This window comes from Vigna angularis, chromosome 11, assembly GCF_016808095.1.
Source record: "Vigna angularis cultivar LongXiaoDou No.4 chromosome 11, ASM1680809v1, whole genome shotgun sequence".
Lineage (NCBI taxonomy): Eukaryota > Viridiplantae > Streptophyta > Magnoliopsida > Fabales > Fabaceae > Vigna > Vigna angularis.
This window is the reverse complement of record NC_068980.1, coordinates 1294328-1311162: the sequence shown is the minus strand read 5'-3', so window position 1 is coordinate 1311162 and position 16835 is coordinate 1294328. Positions and strand designations below refer to the sequence as shown.

Here is a 16835-nt window from a genome sequence, read left to right as displayed (position 1 = left end):
TCTTGGAATGTGTTTAATAAGATCGATAAGTTGATTTCTGATTTATAATTGATTAGATTATTAAGTAGTTTACCTAATATAAAAATATTATATAAGATATTTTAAAATAATTCATTTTAGGAGTTTTTAATCTATATAAGTTATAAACTTCATAATTTATAATCTTTAATTCATTAATTTTTTTTTCCATTGTTATCTTTTATATAACTTATATTTTTATTTGTTTGCTATTGTTTATTTTAAATTTTTTAAGACAAAACAAACGTAACAATGATTTAAGTTAAGAAATTAAAAATTTTAATTTTAAAAATAAATATAAGATAATTTTGATAAATACTATTAGTTTAAATAAAATAATTAATTTAAAATTAATCACTTACTCCCTCCACGTTATTTCAATTTCAATTCCAGTGCTAATGGATGATTTTCTTTCCAAATTCAATAGATCACTTTTATAATTACTGAAAAACGTCTACCACTTATAATAATATTATTTTAATATCTAAACCATGCACCTAAATTCTTTTATAATATCAATTTATCAAATTTATTAGGGTCTTTTATTAATTTTGGAAGGTTCTTTTATTATTTTCTTTCCTTCAAAAACATATTTCTTTTTTTCTTAAAATAAGTAATGTCATTTCACTTGCTTTAGTGGTAGGTTTTATTAAGCAGTGTTGTTTAATTTGAAAATCATCTATTAAAAAACTAACTACGTTAGAAATATCTAAATAAAAAAAATATACTTAATGAAATAGAATTGATTAAAAATTAATTAATTACATTTTTATTAAAAAAATGGTTTAAACTCTCGGTTGGTCATCGTATTTATATGGAAATCTCAAATGGGTCATCGTTTTTTTTGCTTTGATGACGTGGCATTTTCTGCCACATAAAACCTAATTTAGAACAACTTAACGGTTAGGGTAAAATTAGCTCATTTTTACAAAAAAACATGACCCAATTGAGACAAAAAAAAAACGATGACCCATTTAAGATTTGCATATAAATACGAGGACCAACCGAGGATTTAAACCTAAAAAAATCACTCACAAAAATTGTAGAGTGTGTTTACACTAACGAATAATTTATTATTTATTTTTATTTACACAAACGAATGTCATCATATGAGATGAATATTAACTAAAAGAAGATTTTATTCCTCAACAATGATTAGTATCAGAATCTGGATAAGATTTAACCAAAATGGAAATTTTATTTCTATCTAAACCTTGATTGGTATAAAATCTAAACAAAATATTCTTGCACACCAAAAAATCTAGTGTGTTTTACCATTGTGAATACAAAGACACTCCAAATAAATAAGTACCAGATGTAAAAAGAATTTCCATTACTATATATTTTTGTTTCAATTTAGAATTAATTATCTTAAATATTGTTTAAACGTCGTATAAATAAATGAGGGGAAAAATCAAGTTATAAATCATTAACTTAGTTACATTTTTTATTATTCAATTTTATTGTTATTGTAAAATTTATGTTTGTAGGCCAATATTTCTTAATATATTTGTTTTATCTTTGTTGTGATTAATAAAATTAGAGATTGATTTAGACATTAGTTCTTTAATAATTAAATATTTGTTAACTAATGTTAGAGATTAATTTAGATTTTAATTTACAAACTAATTATAATTTAGATACCAATAATTTTTAATTTATAGATTGATATATAAATTAGTTACTAATGACTAATTATTTTTTTCAATTGAAAGTGCTCTTGAATGTTTGTGTGGTTGTCACATGTAATATTTTTTTTACCTATTTAAATTATGCACTTAAAATATGCTCGAATTTTAGGGTTTTGTTTTTTTATGGTTATTGAACCATTAAGTTATTAGGGATTTGGAGTTATGCCTCACATGGTAGATATTTCATCTTCATGTAAGGTTTTATTAGAAAGTGATGTCATTATTATGATTAGGACGACAAAGACCATTAGAAATTATTACCCTAGCATAACATTTAATTTTCAATTCAAAAGTATCTTCATTATCTAAATGATAATAAATAATCAATTTCAAAGATTATATGAAATAATTTATACATCATAATTTTAGTTCAATTAATTGAACTATCATGTTCATCAATAGGTAATAATACATTACCACCAATGTCACATAACATTTTTGTTAATATGAATTAGAATATGAATGATGCATTATACTTTCATATTTACATCATAATTTTATAGAGTTTATTTATAATAAGAGTTTATTTAACTATAAATATAAAAGGTGACGTAAATTGTGCTAAATAAAAAAAACATAAACACTATTAAGATAGTAAAGATGTTTATTGGTTTATGTTACTGATAATTCGAAATCTGACTCAATCTAAACTAATTTATTCTTATACAAGTTAGACGATGAATTTAGTATAAAAGACTCTTCACTCAACTAAAAACTCATTCTTATAAATTTATATTACAAATAAATTAAATTATGTTTTTTTTCGAATTAGTTTAAATAAATATATTATGACTTGACTTATTACCTGATTTTAGTCCTTAAATTATTAAATCATCATAACAATTTTTTTTTTAATTTTGACACAATTAATTCAACCCAATCCAATTCACAAGGGTGAATTATATTTAATATAAAAACTCAATTCAATATGGTATTTTTGTAATGAATTAAATAATTAATTCTCTTAAATCTAATTTAACCTAACGTGTGAACCTCTCCTAAGAGGTTTGATACATATAAATATCACTAAAAATACCTAATTATAATGATTACATTTTCTCCTTAATCACATGCTTTTTCCGCCTTTCCTCCTTAATTTGTCCATATATTGTTTCATAAAAAGTAGAATAGCCTATTACAATATGAACAAAGCACACATGTCATGATATCAACCCAAAAAGAATACTATTTTAATTTAAAAGTGACAAGCTTTATAACCCAAGTCACTCTCACTCTCCACATCTCTAGTCTTAGAAGTCAATAGAATGAAGAACGCTATCCTAACAAGTTAGGCACTAAAGTCATACAAAAATATTACTGCTAATCAATTTATACTTTACTAATAATTATCCTTTAGTGTCTTATTAGCAAAACCTTTTTTTTTTTCTGGTTCAAATGTTTCTTAATTTATTTTTAAGTAATAATAGGATGACATACTTTTACATTTATTTGATACACAATATAAAAATAAAATTATTATAAAAGAATAATTAGTCATTTTACATTTTCTTTTTAAAAAATAAGAAGAGATAATATAAAATGAATGTAAAAAATTTATGTATCAATGTATTATTATTTTTTTTATTTCCACAACAAATGCAAGCGTGAGGACATAATTTTTTCATATCCTTGCCAATAATATCTCAATAAAAAAAACAACATTGCTGTAAAATCTAAAAACAAACAATTTAAAAGTAGTTGTTATCTGAATATGACACAGTTCTATGCTGATAGTTCATGTTCAATAAATAAAACTCCACTTTCGGTATACTATTTGGCAAATCCAAAAGACTGTTTGTTACGTGATTTGGTTCTATAATCTATTTAACTATTTAACTATCCTGCATAGTGACCGACACCTTTGTTTATAAATTTCATACATATACGAACATGTTTTGATTTATAAGTTTACATAAAATAGTAGAAATTTTCCATGCCTATTTATATTTTACAAATTTTTTATTATTGAGAGAAAAAAAATAAAATCATAAAATAATGTAAATATACATTACTATTCTTCGACGAATAATATTACAAAAATACGTTACATTAGAATATTGCAAATTATATATTTAATATATTTAATTCAATGCACTTTCTTGGGAGGAAGAACCAACATCAAAAAAGTCTTTTCCCTTTTGACTCTCCAATAATTTAGGCAAGTGCTTGAGAAGTTGGCAAACATTTCAGGCAAAATTCCTCTTTCAGTGTGGCAGCATTGTTCATTACCCAATTTAATTACTAAATATACTAAAAAAAATTAGAAATAGAGTCTTCCACACACACACACACATATATATATATATATAGTTTAACCTTAAAGTATATTAAATTTTAATTGACAAAAATATCTTCCTGTATTATAAATTCTAAATTTTAAAATTAAAGATAATTAAATAATTTTAATTTTTTTTTAATTAAAAGAAATTATTAAAATATTCTTGTATCTAAAGTATGTCTTTTTTATAAATAAAATTATTTTTGTCAACTAAAATTTAATATATATATATATATATATATATATATATATATATATATATAAAATAATGTATAACACACGTTTACATTTATTTCATATATATTAAAAAATAAAATAATAATAATAATAAAATTGTGAATTTTTAATTTTTTTCTTTTTAATAAAATAAAAAAATAGTATAAAATTTTTGTCTCTATCATTTCTCATAAACATATATGCATGTTCGGATTAAAACACGAGGTGGTTGCTGTAGCATAGTTGTCTTCTACATTCTTCCACACTCATCTTCTTCTCTTTTTCTTATGATTCATATCAACACAAGGATCACCTTAAACAGATTATATGTTTATATTGTTCTGGCTTTGTTTATAGCAAGTTGAATTCAAACAATAATGTTATTAATGACTTGCTTTATCAGATTGTAATCTCACTAAAAATCACCTCCTACCGTTCTTCTTTGACTGAAATCAACCTATCAAAGAAATTAAAACCTGAAGACAGAAAGAGATTAAAGAGAATATAAAGTACTGCAAGTAGTTCTAGCAGGAAAATAAGGTTAGGTTTAGTTAGGAGAATTAATGTAACAGTGTTTACGCGTTGATTGAAGGTCCATCTATATCCCACTTGGAAGATTCACCACTAGAAACTCCACATCTGGATTGCTGTTTATAAAGACAACCAAATAAAATTATCATTGTTATCCCACCCATAATTTGGCCCCTGATTTTAATCATTTCATGATCGATTTAATTATTCATAAAATTGATACCATGAGCCCACCACCGTTCTCGATCATCACACTTTTAGGTACTCAGTGTCTATCCCTTACTTGGTATATATACTACTGCAAAATTCTCTGTCAGCCAAGACTCATTATAAGTAGTATGTACGTACAATATCATTCGAAAATAATGCTTTAAAATAAACAGTTGTAATACTTCTTCACTTCCATTGATGACCAAGTCGCACACCTTATTAGAGACATAAAGGTCATTTATTTATACAACTACAAGGCTTCTTTCATAAACAAATGCAAGTAGATAGACAGAAAGGACATTCTGAGAGATCCAGTTCACATGAATGAGTTGCTAGTATTGTCTGTTGGTATATATTTGTTTCGATATGTAGGGTTGATAACTATACCTTCACATTTCATCATGTAACTTCTTTTTAGACGCTTAAGTCTTTTTTCAATTATACTAATTGATTATCATAGTTAAGTTTTAAATGTCCAATAAATACAGTCACCTACCTTCTTACCTTATATTTGTATTTATAGGTTTTGAGCTAAGTTTTTTATTAAGGTTGGTCCAATCACAACTCTACATTTCCTATTTTTACACTATTAATCAAAATATGGATTTTTTAATGTTTAAAATACTGAACGGTTATCAAATCGGTTGACGACCGTTCGATTAACATTGTTTTGAAGCTTAGGGTTGACTTTTTATATGTTTGACCGATCAAGCTACGTAGATGGATGGTTCTGTACGGTACAATATTATTAGAATACAAACAAAATTTTATATAGGATAAAAGAAAAGATAAACATGAGTATATATATACATAAAATATTTCTTTTAAAAGAGATCTTTTGGAATCGTACAAAAAACAAATATGTGAAGACTTAACCTAGAATAAATAATATCTTATCAGGATATGTATGAAGCTTGCAAGCGACCAGTACTAAAGCGATCAATATCTCACGAGGTAAAAGATGTATGTATGTTGAATCTATATATATATATATATATATATATATATATATATATATATATATATATATATATATATATATATATATATATATATATATATATATATATATATATATATATATATATAGACTTTCTTCTTCAAATATTTCTGCACAACTTTTCCATTTGGGTTTTGAAAATGAAAAAAGTTAAAGATTTGGTTTTGTTAAATGAAGTAACTGCCCTCGGTGTAGAATCAAAGAGAGTCAAAAGTTTGGGCAGGGTGAAGCACTCAAGAGCCACTAATATTTTTTGAGGTAGATAGATATTTGGAGAAATAGACGAGAGAGTTGGTGTAGATTCTACTGAAATGAAGAAGAGAAAGGGAAAGGGACAGACTAATATACGCGGCGGGAGAGAGTTGCGTTAGATTGGTGCATGCGTGTTGGATTGACAAAGATAAGGAAAAAATTTGATGCATGATGAATGAGGTACCCACAATTGATGGATCAGATTCTGAGGGAATTCAAAAGGGAACACAATGGATGGAGTAGATGCATTTTCCTTTCCCATTTTCAGAGGTTCTCTGCTTAGTATGAATAATTAAAGCGTTGATGGCAACACGTGGCTTCTCACCGATGATGTTCTTGTTGGTCAGCGTTTCCAAATTCCTATGCATTCATTTTATTTTGCTAACACGAATTTGATTCTTCCTTTCCGAATGATCTAACTAGATTTCTTTGGAAAGCTTTCTTCTTAAAGCACGGATCAAAATTAATCTTATCAAGTCATTTTTATCTTTGGGCTGGAAAAGGAATACGCACTATTATAATGCACCTTTGCTTTTTGGCTTATCAAAATCATTTGCTAATGGGTATGCAGAAAAGTGTCACCTGTACTCATTAATCAAATCATAAACCTCAAACTCAATTTCCATGTCTTCTGTAAAGAAAGCGAAGGGACACTAATGCATGCACGTAAAACCGTGCAATACCTATCAAAGCAGACCCTCAAGTCAATAATTTAGTTGATCGATTATTACAATAATATTTTAAATTCATAATAAATACATACAATCAATCATGTATCTCTTTACATAAGATTCCTGATAGATTTCAATTCTGATAGATTTCAAGATAGACTTACAATTAGTATAACTGTGATAAGTATACTTAACCTATAAACTTAATTATACGTTATATTTAAGACATTTTGGAAGTTTGTGACCGGTGGAAGTGAGACGTCTATGTGGCTAGTCGTGGGAGCATACATCAATATTATACATAAAGTTTATATTTGGTTGATGATAAATACGTAATGTATAATATACTCATTCTGGCACCTTTTGGTATAGTTAAAAATTAATTTCTTATACCATTTTTATTTCATGTTTAAATTTATGACTATCAAACGTTCAATTAAAAGTAACTTATGTAAGTTACTTGAAACTTAATTCATTTAAACTATAGACAGCATTTTGAGTCTGAGCAAACCGTTAAATAATATGGGTGAGAATAAACCAACGGAGAAAAGAACAGAGAAAGCAGAAAATTTGGAGGCTGCTCAAAGGAACAGATTCCCTTTTCAAATTTGAACTTATTGCTCAAACTCAGCAAGAGTTGCTCTGACGAGATGATAACTGTTGCAGAGTCAGACTGAATTAATTATAACAAGGTGAATCCTTACTTCTTGCCCAATGGAAAAGCATGCACCAAGTGTCACAGTTCAACTTCTACTATACCTGGACCATTGAAATCTGCATGCAAGCCACCCTTAAAAGATTGCATATCAGAATCATTGATATGGCCTCCACCACTACAACCTCATCACAATTTTAAATCTTCTCAACAGTACCAGGCTGCCACCCATCAAATATTCATCAGATGCTTTTGTGATGTACAAATTCAATTTGTGTTTTTCAATATGTTTATCAGTAATATGTCTGTCTTGTACGTTTCATCTTCCTATAAAAACAACAAAAAAGACACTAATAATAATTTTGTGTATTATTTTCACTTTGTTTTATATTTTTATCAGTAAAAACGTACAATCATAGTATATGGCATATAAACTACATAATTTGAAAAATCCGAAAATAAAATGACAAATAAGAATATAATGGGTTTTTGTCACACCAGTAAACATTTAAGATTAAAGATATGTGTTAACTTAATAGATATATAATGGACCAGAATTGGATCATGATTAACGTTTTATTAATTCTATATTCATCTTAAAAATTATAAATAAAATAAAAGGTAAGAAGTAGGTCGCATTTATTATAAATTTGAGACTTCGTTCAAATGGTCATCCAGACTAATTATTGACTTAATTAAGCATGTGAATGATGTGAATGTCTTTAACAATACCACAAACGGTTTGGAGTGTTGGAAAGGAAAAACTTCGATTAAAGGATATATAGATTTACCTAAACAGACATGTAAAATTTGAAAATGTATTTTGTAGAAATACTCGATTCTACATTCGAAACAAAATATATATATATATAAAAAAAATCATTGTATTTTGATAATTTTATGACTACATTTGCATGTTTTAGTTTTCTAAAAGGAAGTGTTTAATGATTTTCTTAATTCTGGTATTTAACTTTTGTATCAGTTTTTTTCAGGTATATATAGGTTTAAAATAGAAAGACTACATTTAATCCTATATATTGAAAAAATGAGTACTTGTAAATGTTTTTGTTCCACTAGGTTGGTAAGAATCCCTTGTTTCATCGATCTCATCCATCAGTTGTGCTCTGGAGTCTTATCAGATGAAAGAAACGCACAGAGAAACCATGCAATAACATATTTATGGACATTAATTGCCCAACGAGAAACATGAAAGAAATCTGCACTTCTGTCACATTACAACACAACGATTGAAAGCATTAGGTAAGGAGGCAGCTATCTATCTGGGTGCTACACTAGGGGCGCCCCTTAACATGAAACTTAACACAGAAAGTGACAAAGTTAGCTTGGGGAAACGTGGTAAGTGGAGGAGTTTATTCTCGGAATATACCTCAGATGTTTCGGCATTCATTTCTGTTGTTTCGTAGATATAATGATTTGCAAATTGATTCATTTGGGTTTCCCCAAAACATCATTATGAAAAGTCAACTTTGTGGATTTTCAAAGCATGACCGTGTGTTCTGTGCCATTGAAATCATAGTGGTGAAGGCACTGAGGAAAGAAACCTATATATCCTGAAATTGCAGTTTCTGTGAAAGTGGCTAGCTAGTAGAATTTATATATATGCTGCCTTTGCACGTGGAATAACATTTACTTAAAAGGAACGACAGCAGAAGAACAACATGTGAATTAACATAAAATTAAGGTCTAAATGACGCATTTACGTGTACAAAAGGAAAATCGGTGGAACCTCCAAGTGTTTTCTTGGCATGTTTTGTCAGAATATAATAATCATTTCTGTTTACTCCTAATAGGGTTTGCTGATCTAACCATGACATGTTTAATCAGAAGCTATTCTTGTTTCACTAGCATTAGTATTTTTCTGATGGATAATAATATTTAAAAAATATTCTTTTATAACATTTTAACATTATTTGTTATTATGTGATTAATTTATGTTAATATTTATGATTATTATTATTGATTTTACAGTTATTTTTAACTAATTATATAACACAAAATAAAAAAATAAAAATAAAATATATATATATATATATATATATATATATATATATATATATATATATATATATATATATATATATATATATATATATATATATATATATATATATGGGTTTGTTAACGCGCGTATGCCTGTTTTTCAGTTGGTACATTTTAGCAATGTGTACCGGATTTTAGTAGACAAAAATACCTTTATATATATATGGATTCTAAGTTTTAAGGTTAAGGGTATTTTAATAATTTTCATTCTCAAAACTTAAAAAAAAAAAGAAACCCCCCAAACCCTTACTCACCTCTCTCATTCCTCTCAATCCTTTCTCTTTCATCTCTCTCACTCTAACCTTTTTCTTTTCTCTGTCATCCCTACTGTCAATTGAAAAAGATCAGAAACACTTGCGTTTAAACAATTTGCCTTTGTAAAGAGTTGAGTCATTGACATATTCACCTTCAGACAAAGGTTCATTCAACGTCTCTTCAATTTCATCTTCACTAACCTCTCTAATTTCATCATCTGCATATGTTGAATCATCATCTCTAAAAAAACCCCAGGCCAATTACCAATTCTTTCGGATGTCATTATGCTTGTGAAAATTAGATAAAATTATATACAACAAAAATTATAAAATGAAAACTCATTATAAAGTCATTTTTTGTAAGAAATTGTTTAACAACGAGTGTTTCTGATTTTTTTCCAGGCCTATTACCAATTCCTTTGATGTCATTATGCTTGTGAAAATTAGATAAGACAAAAATTATAAAATAAAAACTCATTATAAAATCATTATTTGTAAGAAATTGTTTAACAGCGAGTATTTCTGATTTTTTCCAGGTCAATTACCAATTCTTTTATGCTTGTGAAAATTAGATAAAATTAGATAAGACAAAAATTATAAGATGAAAACTCATTATAAAATCATTTTTTTGTAAGATTGTTTAACGAAAAGTGTTTTTGATTTTTTTAATTGGGGCTACACTAGGGATGACAGAGAAAAGATTGGAGTGAGAAAGATGAAAAAGAAAGGGTTGAGAGGAATGAGAGAGGTGAGTAAAGGTTTGGGGGTTTCTTTTTTTTTTTTTTAGTTTTGAGAATTAAAATTATTAAAATATCCTTAACCTTAAAACTTAGAATCCATGATATATAAAGATATTTTTGTCTACTAAAACTCGATACACATTGCTAAAATATACCAACTGAAAAGGCGTACACGCGTTAGCAAACTCCTATATTATTAAAATATTATCAAAATATAATTGTTTTCGTGATATCAAAATCAGATTCAAACGACAAATGAACAAAATTTAAGTTACTAACAGTGATGACAGGTTAATTATTACTAATAAAGTGGAATGACGCAGTGTTACCATATGTCTTAAAGACTATAACAGATCACAACACCATGGGACAGAAGAAGCTAATAAATTATTCAAACATCCACTTCAAATGAATTTTAAAATTGATTTGAAACAAAATTATTTAAAATTTTAATAAAACTTTTCAATAATTTTTTAAAATTTATTTCTCAATTTAATACAAAAATTAAATATTAATTAAATTGCTTAATTTTATTAGGTTTTCGCTTCTACACTCTAATTCATATAATTATTTATATTAAAATAAATATAAATATAATAAATTTTAAATAATATTTTTATAAAAAGTTTCACATTAGTTTTCTGACTGATTCAATCTTATTTTATCTATATTACATTTTCATTTTTTATAGTTTTGTTTTATAATATTACTTGTATATTAAAATACATGAAATATATAATTTGTATTCCAAATTTACAATGTACTAAAATTTATAGAATTTATTATTTTTACTAATGTAAATAAATAAAAGTAAATTTATTAAAATTTTGTATCGTGATACTTTACATGCCATAACAAACAAAAACAAATTACAAAAAAAAAAAATTATATAGACCGACTAGCAGATTAAATGTATGTGGCTCATAGTAGGAAAATTAGTCCGCGTATTTTCTAGTGGGTGAGACCGACCCATATTTTGTGGAACAAATATGACACGTACCAAAAGAGGCAACTAACCCACAATTTCCATACATTTTCCTTTTAGATTTCAAAATTATTTTTCGCAATTCAAAAAATTTTACACCTTTGTATGTTTCAACGGACGGATATTGACATTTATTTAAGTATTTGAAAACTTCTTTTGATAAATTTCAAAATTCGTAAAAAAAATTTAAAATTTACTTAAAAAAAGTATTTTAACATAGAGTTAAATATGTTTTTAATCCCTTTAGTTCCTCTTTGAAATTAAGGTATTTTTTGGTCCTTCTCTTTTAGGAAATAATAATTTTTCATCCTAAAAAACCAAAGAACGGTGGAGTGTCATGTCATTTTTTTTCAGAGTCAATCAGTCCTTCACTGTACGGTAATGACCCAAGGGTATTGGTAATGGTCGAACAATTATGATGACTGAATGATGATGGTAACCGAACGATATTGGTAATGGTCGAATGATTATGATGATTGAATGGTGATGGTGACTAAATGATGATGGTAACTAAACGATGAGGGACAAATTGACTCAGTGTCAGAAAAAAAAAATGACGTGACACTTCACCGTTAGCCAGCTTAGCTTCTTTTTAGCGCTGTTAATTTTGGATGTCGAAAAATTAAGGTTTCCTGAAAGATGAGGATTAAAATGTATCTTACTTTTAAAAAAACATTAAAAATAAATTCGTTTAATAGATTAGAGATTAAAAATATATTTAATCCAATAAAATATAATTATGAGATTATTTTTAGAAGATAGGAGTACAACAAGAAATGTACAAAAAGAAACACTCCATCAATGAAAGGATTGAACATGGGTTCAACATCCAAAATATGAACCATAAATTTTCCATTGACCAGTTTCTCCTTTAAATATGAGTCTTGACAATAAAAAAATGATTTTTGTACGCGTTACGGCCATACAAATTTGAATGAAAAAATGGCGTTACCTTCTGATGACGACGGTCTTAGAATTTTCAACCTAAATCTCCTATTTTTTCTACATTCCTTAACTTAACTGCGAAGGATCCTTAACTATATAACCAAAAATTCTGCTTAGAAAACTGTATAATCAACTCTCCTCACACCTCTTTCCTATCTGCATTCTCTCTTAACCTTCCTATTTGGTGCTACCAAGTTTATAATATGGTAGGTCACTTCATTCTTTCTCTTTATTTTCAAAAGAAGTCTCTTGAATTTCATTATTTATATACTTTCTTAATCCCTGTGTAAACTTCTTTTAGAGTTTTAATTATTGTGTATTAATTTAATTAACTTTTATATCATCATTAAAAATATAAGTATGAATCTAAATTTTACGGTCGAAATGAAAAAAAAAAATATTATATAAAAATAAAAATTTATTAATTTATATTTTTAGGAGTTTTGGTATTAATTCATACTTTTAAGAATAATCTCTTGTATTTTTCGAATAAACTTATTTTAATAAAATTAACAATAATCACTTCACAGTGTTCAGTGTGCATATCATATTTTCTGTTTATTTTATTTTCTCTAATTTATATATTTATATATTGTTTGAAGCTATAATAAGCAAAATTCATTGACAAATAAATGTTTTCTTTACTAAATTTAATATAATTAACCTTCAAAATTAAAGTTTTCACATGATGTTTTTTGGCAAGGCCCAATGCTTTAGTAACGCGTATACTTTTAGCTTAATGAAATATGTTAACTATGAACTGACTAATTTCTCGTGATGTCTATTCTGTAGGAACAAACCCTCTCCTTTGAATTTGAGGTATTATTACTTTCTACCTTATCTATCTGTTCATATTCAAATTTTGGTTTCTTATAAAAGCTTTTTAACATTATTTTCCCGATAACTTATCAGAATGAATTTGTTCAAAACACTGAAAGAGTAAAATCTGTTGATCTGCATCCAACTCAGCCATGGTATGTAACAAAACTTCTATATTGACTTATTTAATTAACGTTTTCTATGACATCTGCAACGGATACTTACATCTGATACTTTTCTCATGTAGGATTCTACTGGGTTTATATTCAGGAACTGTTTCTATTTGGAATTACCAGACAAAGGTAATCAATTATACATGCACTTATATACTAAAGAAAATGACATAATTCATCATAGTAATAATAATAAAAGCAAATACTGATATAAAACTAAATCTGTCATATTTATTCATAATGCTTAAATAGAAGTGTAACTAGAAACAATAGAACTGGTAATTGTTTCTGTTTGGAACTTCAGTGTTGTTAACCTTCATTTTTTGGTATATATATTTTGATAATGTGGCAGTCTGAAGAGAAGTCTTTAAAAGTCAGCGAATCCCCTGGTAAATTACAACATCTGTGTGATTTACAAATTTTTGCTTCCTTTGTTGTAATCCTATTTTTGCTACATGTCTTATTGATCTTATGTTTGTTCTGTGGTTTTTTTATTTCTCGATGCTTGCAGTGAGATCAGCAAAGTTCATTGCTCGGGAAAACTGGATTGTTGCAGCTACGGATGACAAATACATTCGCGTCTACAATTATGACAAAATGGAAAAGATTGTCGAATTTGAGGAACATAAAGATTATATAAGGAGTTTGGCGGTTCATCCTTTGTTGCCATATGTAGTGTCAGCTTCAGACGATCAAGTTATAAAATTGTGGAATTGGAAGGAAGATTGGTCTTGTGTTGAGAATTTTGAAGGGCATTCACACTATGTGATGCAGGTGGCATTTAACCCGCAGGATCCCTCTACCTTTGCTAGTGCATCCCTTGACGGCACCTTGAAGGTAAGACATTATTATTATTGTTTATCGATGTCAAGTCTTTTTTCACAACAGTCTCCAAACTCTAAGTATAAAGTTTTTCTTTCACTTCACACTCGTCATCATTTAGTCGAGGGAGTTACATGTTGTAGACATTCCGATGTTGAGTAAGGATCCGACAGAATTAACAATAAATGTGCAATCAACCTAACACAATACCATAAGCCTGTATTTGTATTTATAGATTTCAAGATGAATTTTTGATTAACACTGGTCTAATTACGGTTCAATTAGTAATGATTTGAGTTAAATTTATCATAATCATCTTTAAAATTAACTTTAGCTTAGTCCTAACCGCTCAACTATCCAATAGGTTTCTACGAGGTCATAGACCAGTCAACCTCCGGTTCTTAGCCGACAGTCACACTATACAATCAATGTCTTATTTACCGATCTTACAATTTTAATATGTTAGAGTAGATTTTAAATTCAACTCAACCTTATAAAACAAGCTTGTAAAATGATCATTGTATTTATTTATATATTGTAAACTTATCTTATTTTTAGTCTATATGGAATCTCTCATACACAATCTGAAATTCGTTGACTAACATTTTGCTGCAAATTTCTCCTTTCGCAGATTTGGAGTCTTGATTCCTCTGTACCAAAATTTACCCTGGAAGGACACAACAAAGGAGTGAATTGTGTTGATTATTTCATAAGCAATGGCAAACAATATCTTTTAAGTGGTTCTGATGATTACACTGCCAAGGTTTGCTTGTCAATAATTACTCCTTAAAAATAGTTTTTTTTTTCAGTCTTTTGAGCTGTTTCTCATCAAAATCATCATAATCCACATTCCCACAGGTTTGGGATTATCAGTCTAGAAACTGTGTGCAGACACTTGAAGGACATGAAAACAATGTCTCTGCCATATGTGCTCATCCTGAGCTCCCTATAATATTAACAGCTTCAGAGGATTCTACTGTTAAAATATGGGATGCTGTCACTTACAGGTATTTCATTAGTCATCTGATGTCTAGCTTTTACTCGTGTAATCATTTTTTTTCAGTCCTTTTATTTTGGTATGAACAGGTAATTAATTATAAACGTGAGTCTAAGTTTTATACGAGATAAAAATAAAAAAAGTTAGATAAAGTGATTTTGGATTAAGGAAAGTGTAAATATGTTCAACTCAGGTCACATTGGTATTATATATGTGAAACCTTTTTCTCGATAAACCTAACATACCATATATATATATATATCAAATTTACACTCAAGTTTTTAACAGTTGCCACTTGCCATTAACTTGCAGGCTTCAAACCACGTTGAACTTTGGTCTCGAGAGAGTATGGACTATTGGCTACAAGCAAGGATCATCTAAGTAATTATCTGAAACTTTCTTTAACTCAAAAAAAGAAAAAAACTCTTGCTATAATTTCTTACTGATTGCAATCACATCGCTGCTTCGTGCAGGCTTGCTTTTGGATGTGACAAAGGCTTCGTCATCGTTAAGGTAAATTTCGTATATGCCAAATGAAACAAGTTTTGAGACTGTAATATCCTTATAGAAGTAAATACAAATTTATAATCATTGATTAAAAGCTAGAACAGAAACTCTGACAAAAGTATATAACGTAAAATTTTATAATCTTAGCTACTAATTTTAAATTAATTATTACAATTCTGCAATTTAATTACCTTCTAAAATATACTTCTCACTTTATCAGCTACACCCTTTTTTCAGATTTCAGAAGGAAGAATCCAATAAGCCTGGTAGCCAGAAGACAAGTAGTTTGCTGACATTAACCGCTAAGAGAACATGATATTCTGCAGTTATGTTAAAGTGTGGTTCTAAGTTGTTCCTAGAATAAATTAATTTAGAATCTACATCTGTCATTATGTAATGTAATTCCTAATGTAATATACTACTGTTTGATTGATGTATTTTCGTTTGAGTGATATATTCAATAAAATGTGTAAAATAGTTTGAGGAGCTTAATTTATATTTGTAGCACTTAAATATTCAAACCAAATAATTAGAGCAAGTATTAGACAGAAGAGAAAATCTAAATATTATAAAGCAAAAAATAAAAAACTTTATTTCATCCCAAGACATTTTAACAAAAAAAACAAATATTGAATAAATTTTTGAAATACTAGTGGAAGGGTTACTATGTCCACTTTTTTCTTATCCTAAAAGAAATATTATTATAATAGTTATTGAAATAAAAAATATCATTAAATTATAATAAGATTTTCATAAAAGATAATTATAAGAAATAAGCAATTTCTATAATTTTATTACATTCTTTTTTTCTTGCTGTAGATATTTATTTGAATTTGTTATGGTTCAAAGTTTTCGATAACTTTTAAGTCAATGATTGAGTGTTCCTTTCAAGTTCCTACAATTCTAAAAAATTAAAAAATTAATTAAAACTTTATTATGAACTAAATTCACTTTTATTATAAAAAATTTAATTAGATTTCTAATCTTTAAAAATAATTCAAATAGGTTAA

At 27.3% G+C, this 16835-nt stretch overlaps 1 protein-coding gene across 1 annotated transcript; it reads left to right on the top strand.

Annotated features, from left to right (window-relative positions):
- The first annotated feature begins 12598 nt into the window (after positions 1–12598).
- On the top strand, positions 12599–16317 carry LOC108333485 (coatomer subunit beta'-3). Its single transcript, XM_017568948.2, has 11 exons — positions 12599–12713; positions 13300–13326; positions 13420–13481; positions 13574–13628; positions 13852–13888; positions 14011–14336; positions 14953–15084; positions 15180–15328; positions 15631–15699; positions 15792–15831; positions 16063–16317. The coding sequence occupies exons 1-11, from the start codon at positions 12711–12713 to the stop codon at positions 16084–16086; spliced, it is 924 nt and encodes a 307-aa protein (XP_017424437.1). The 5' UTR covers positions 12599–12710; the 3' UTR covers positions 16087–16317.
- Positions 16318–16835: the final 518 nt, after the last annotated feature.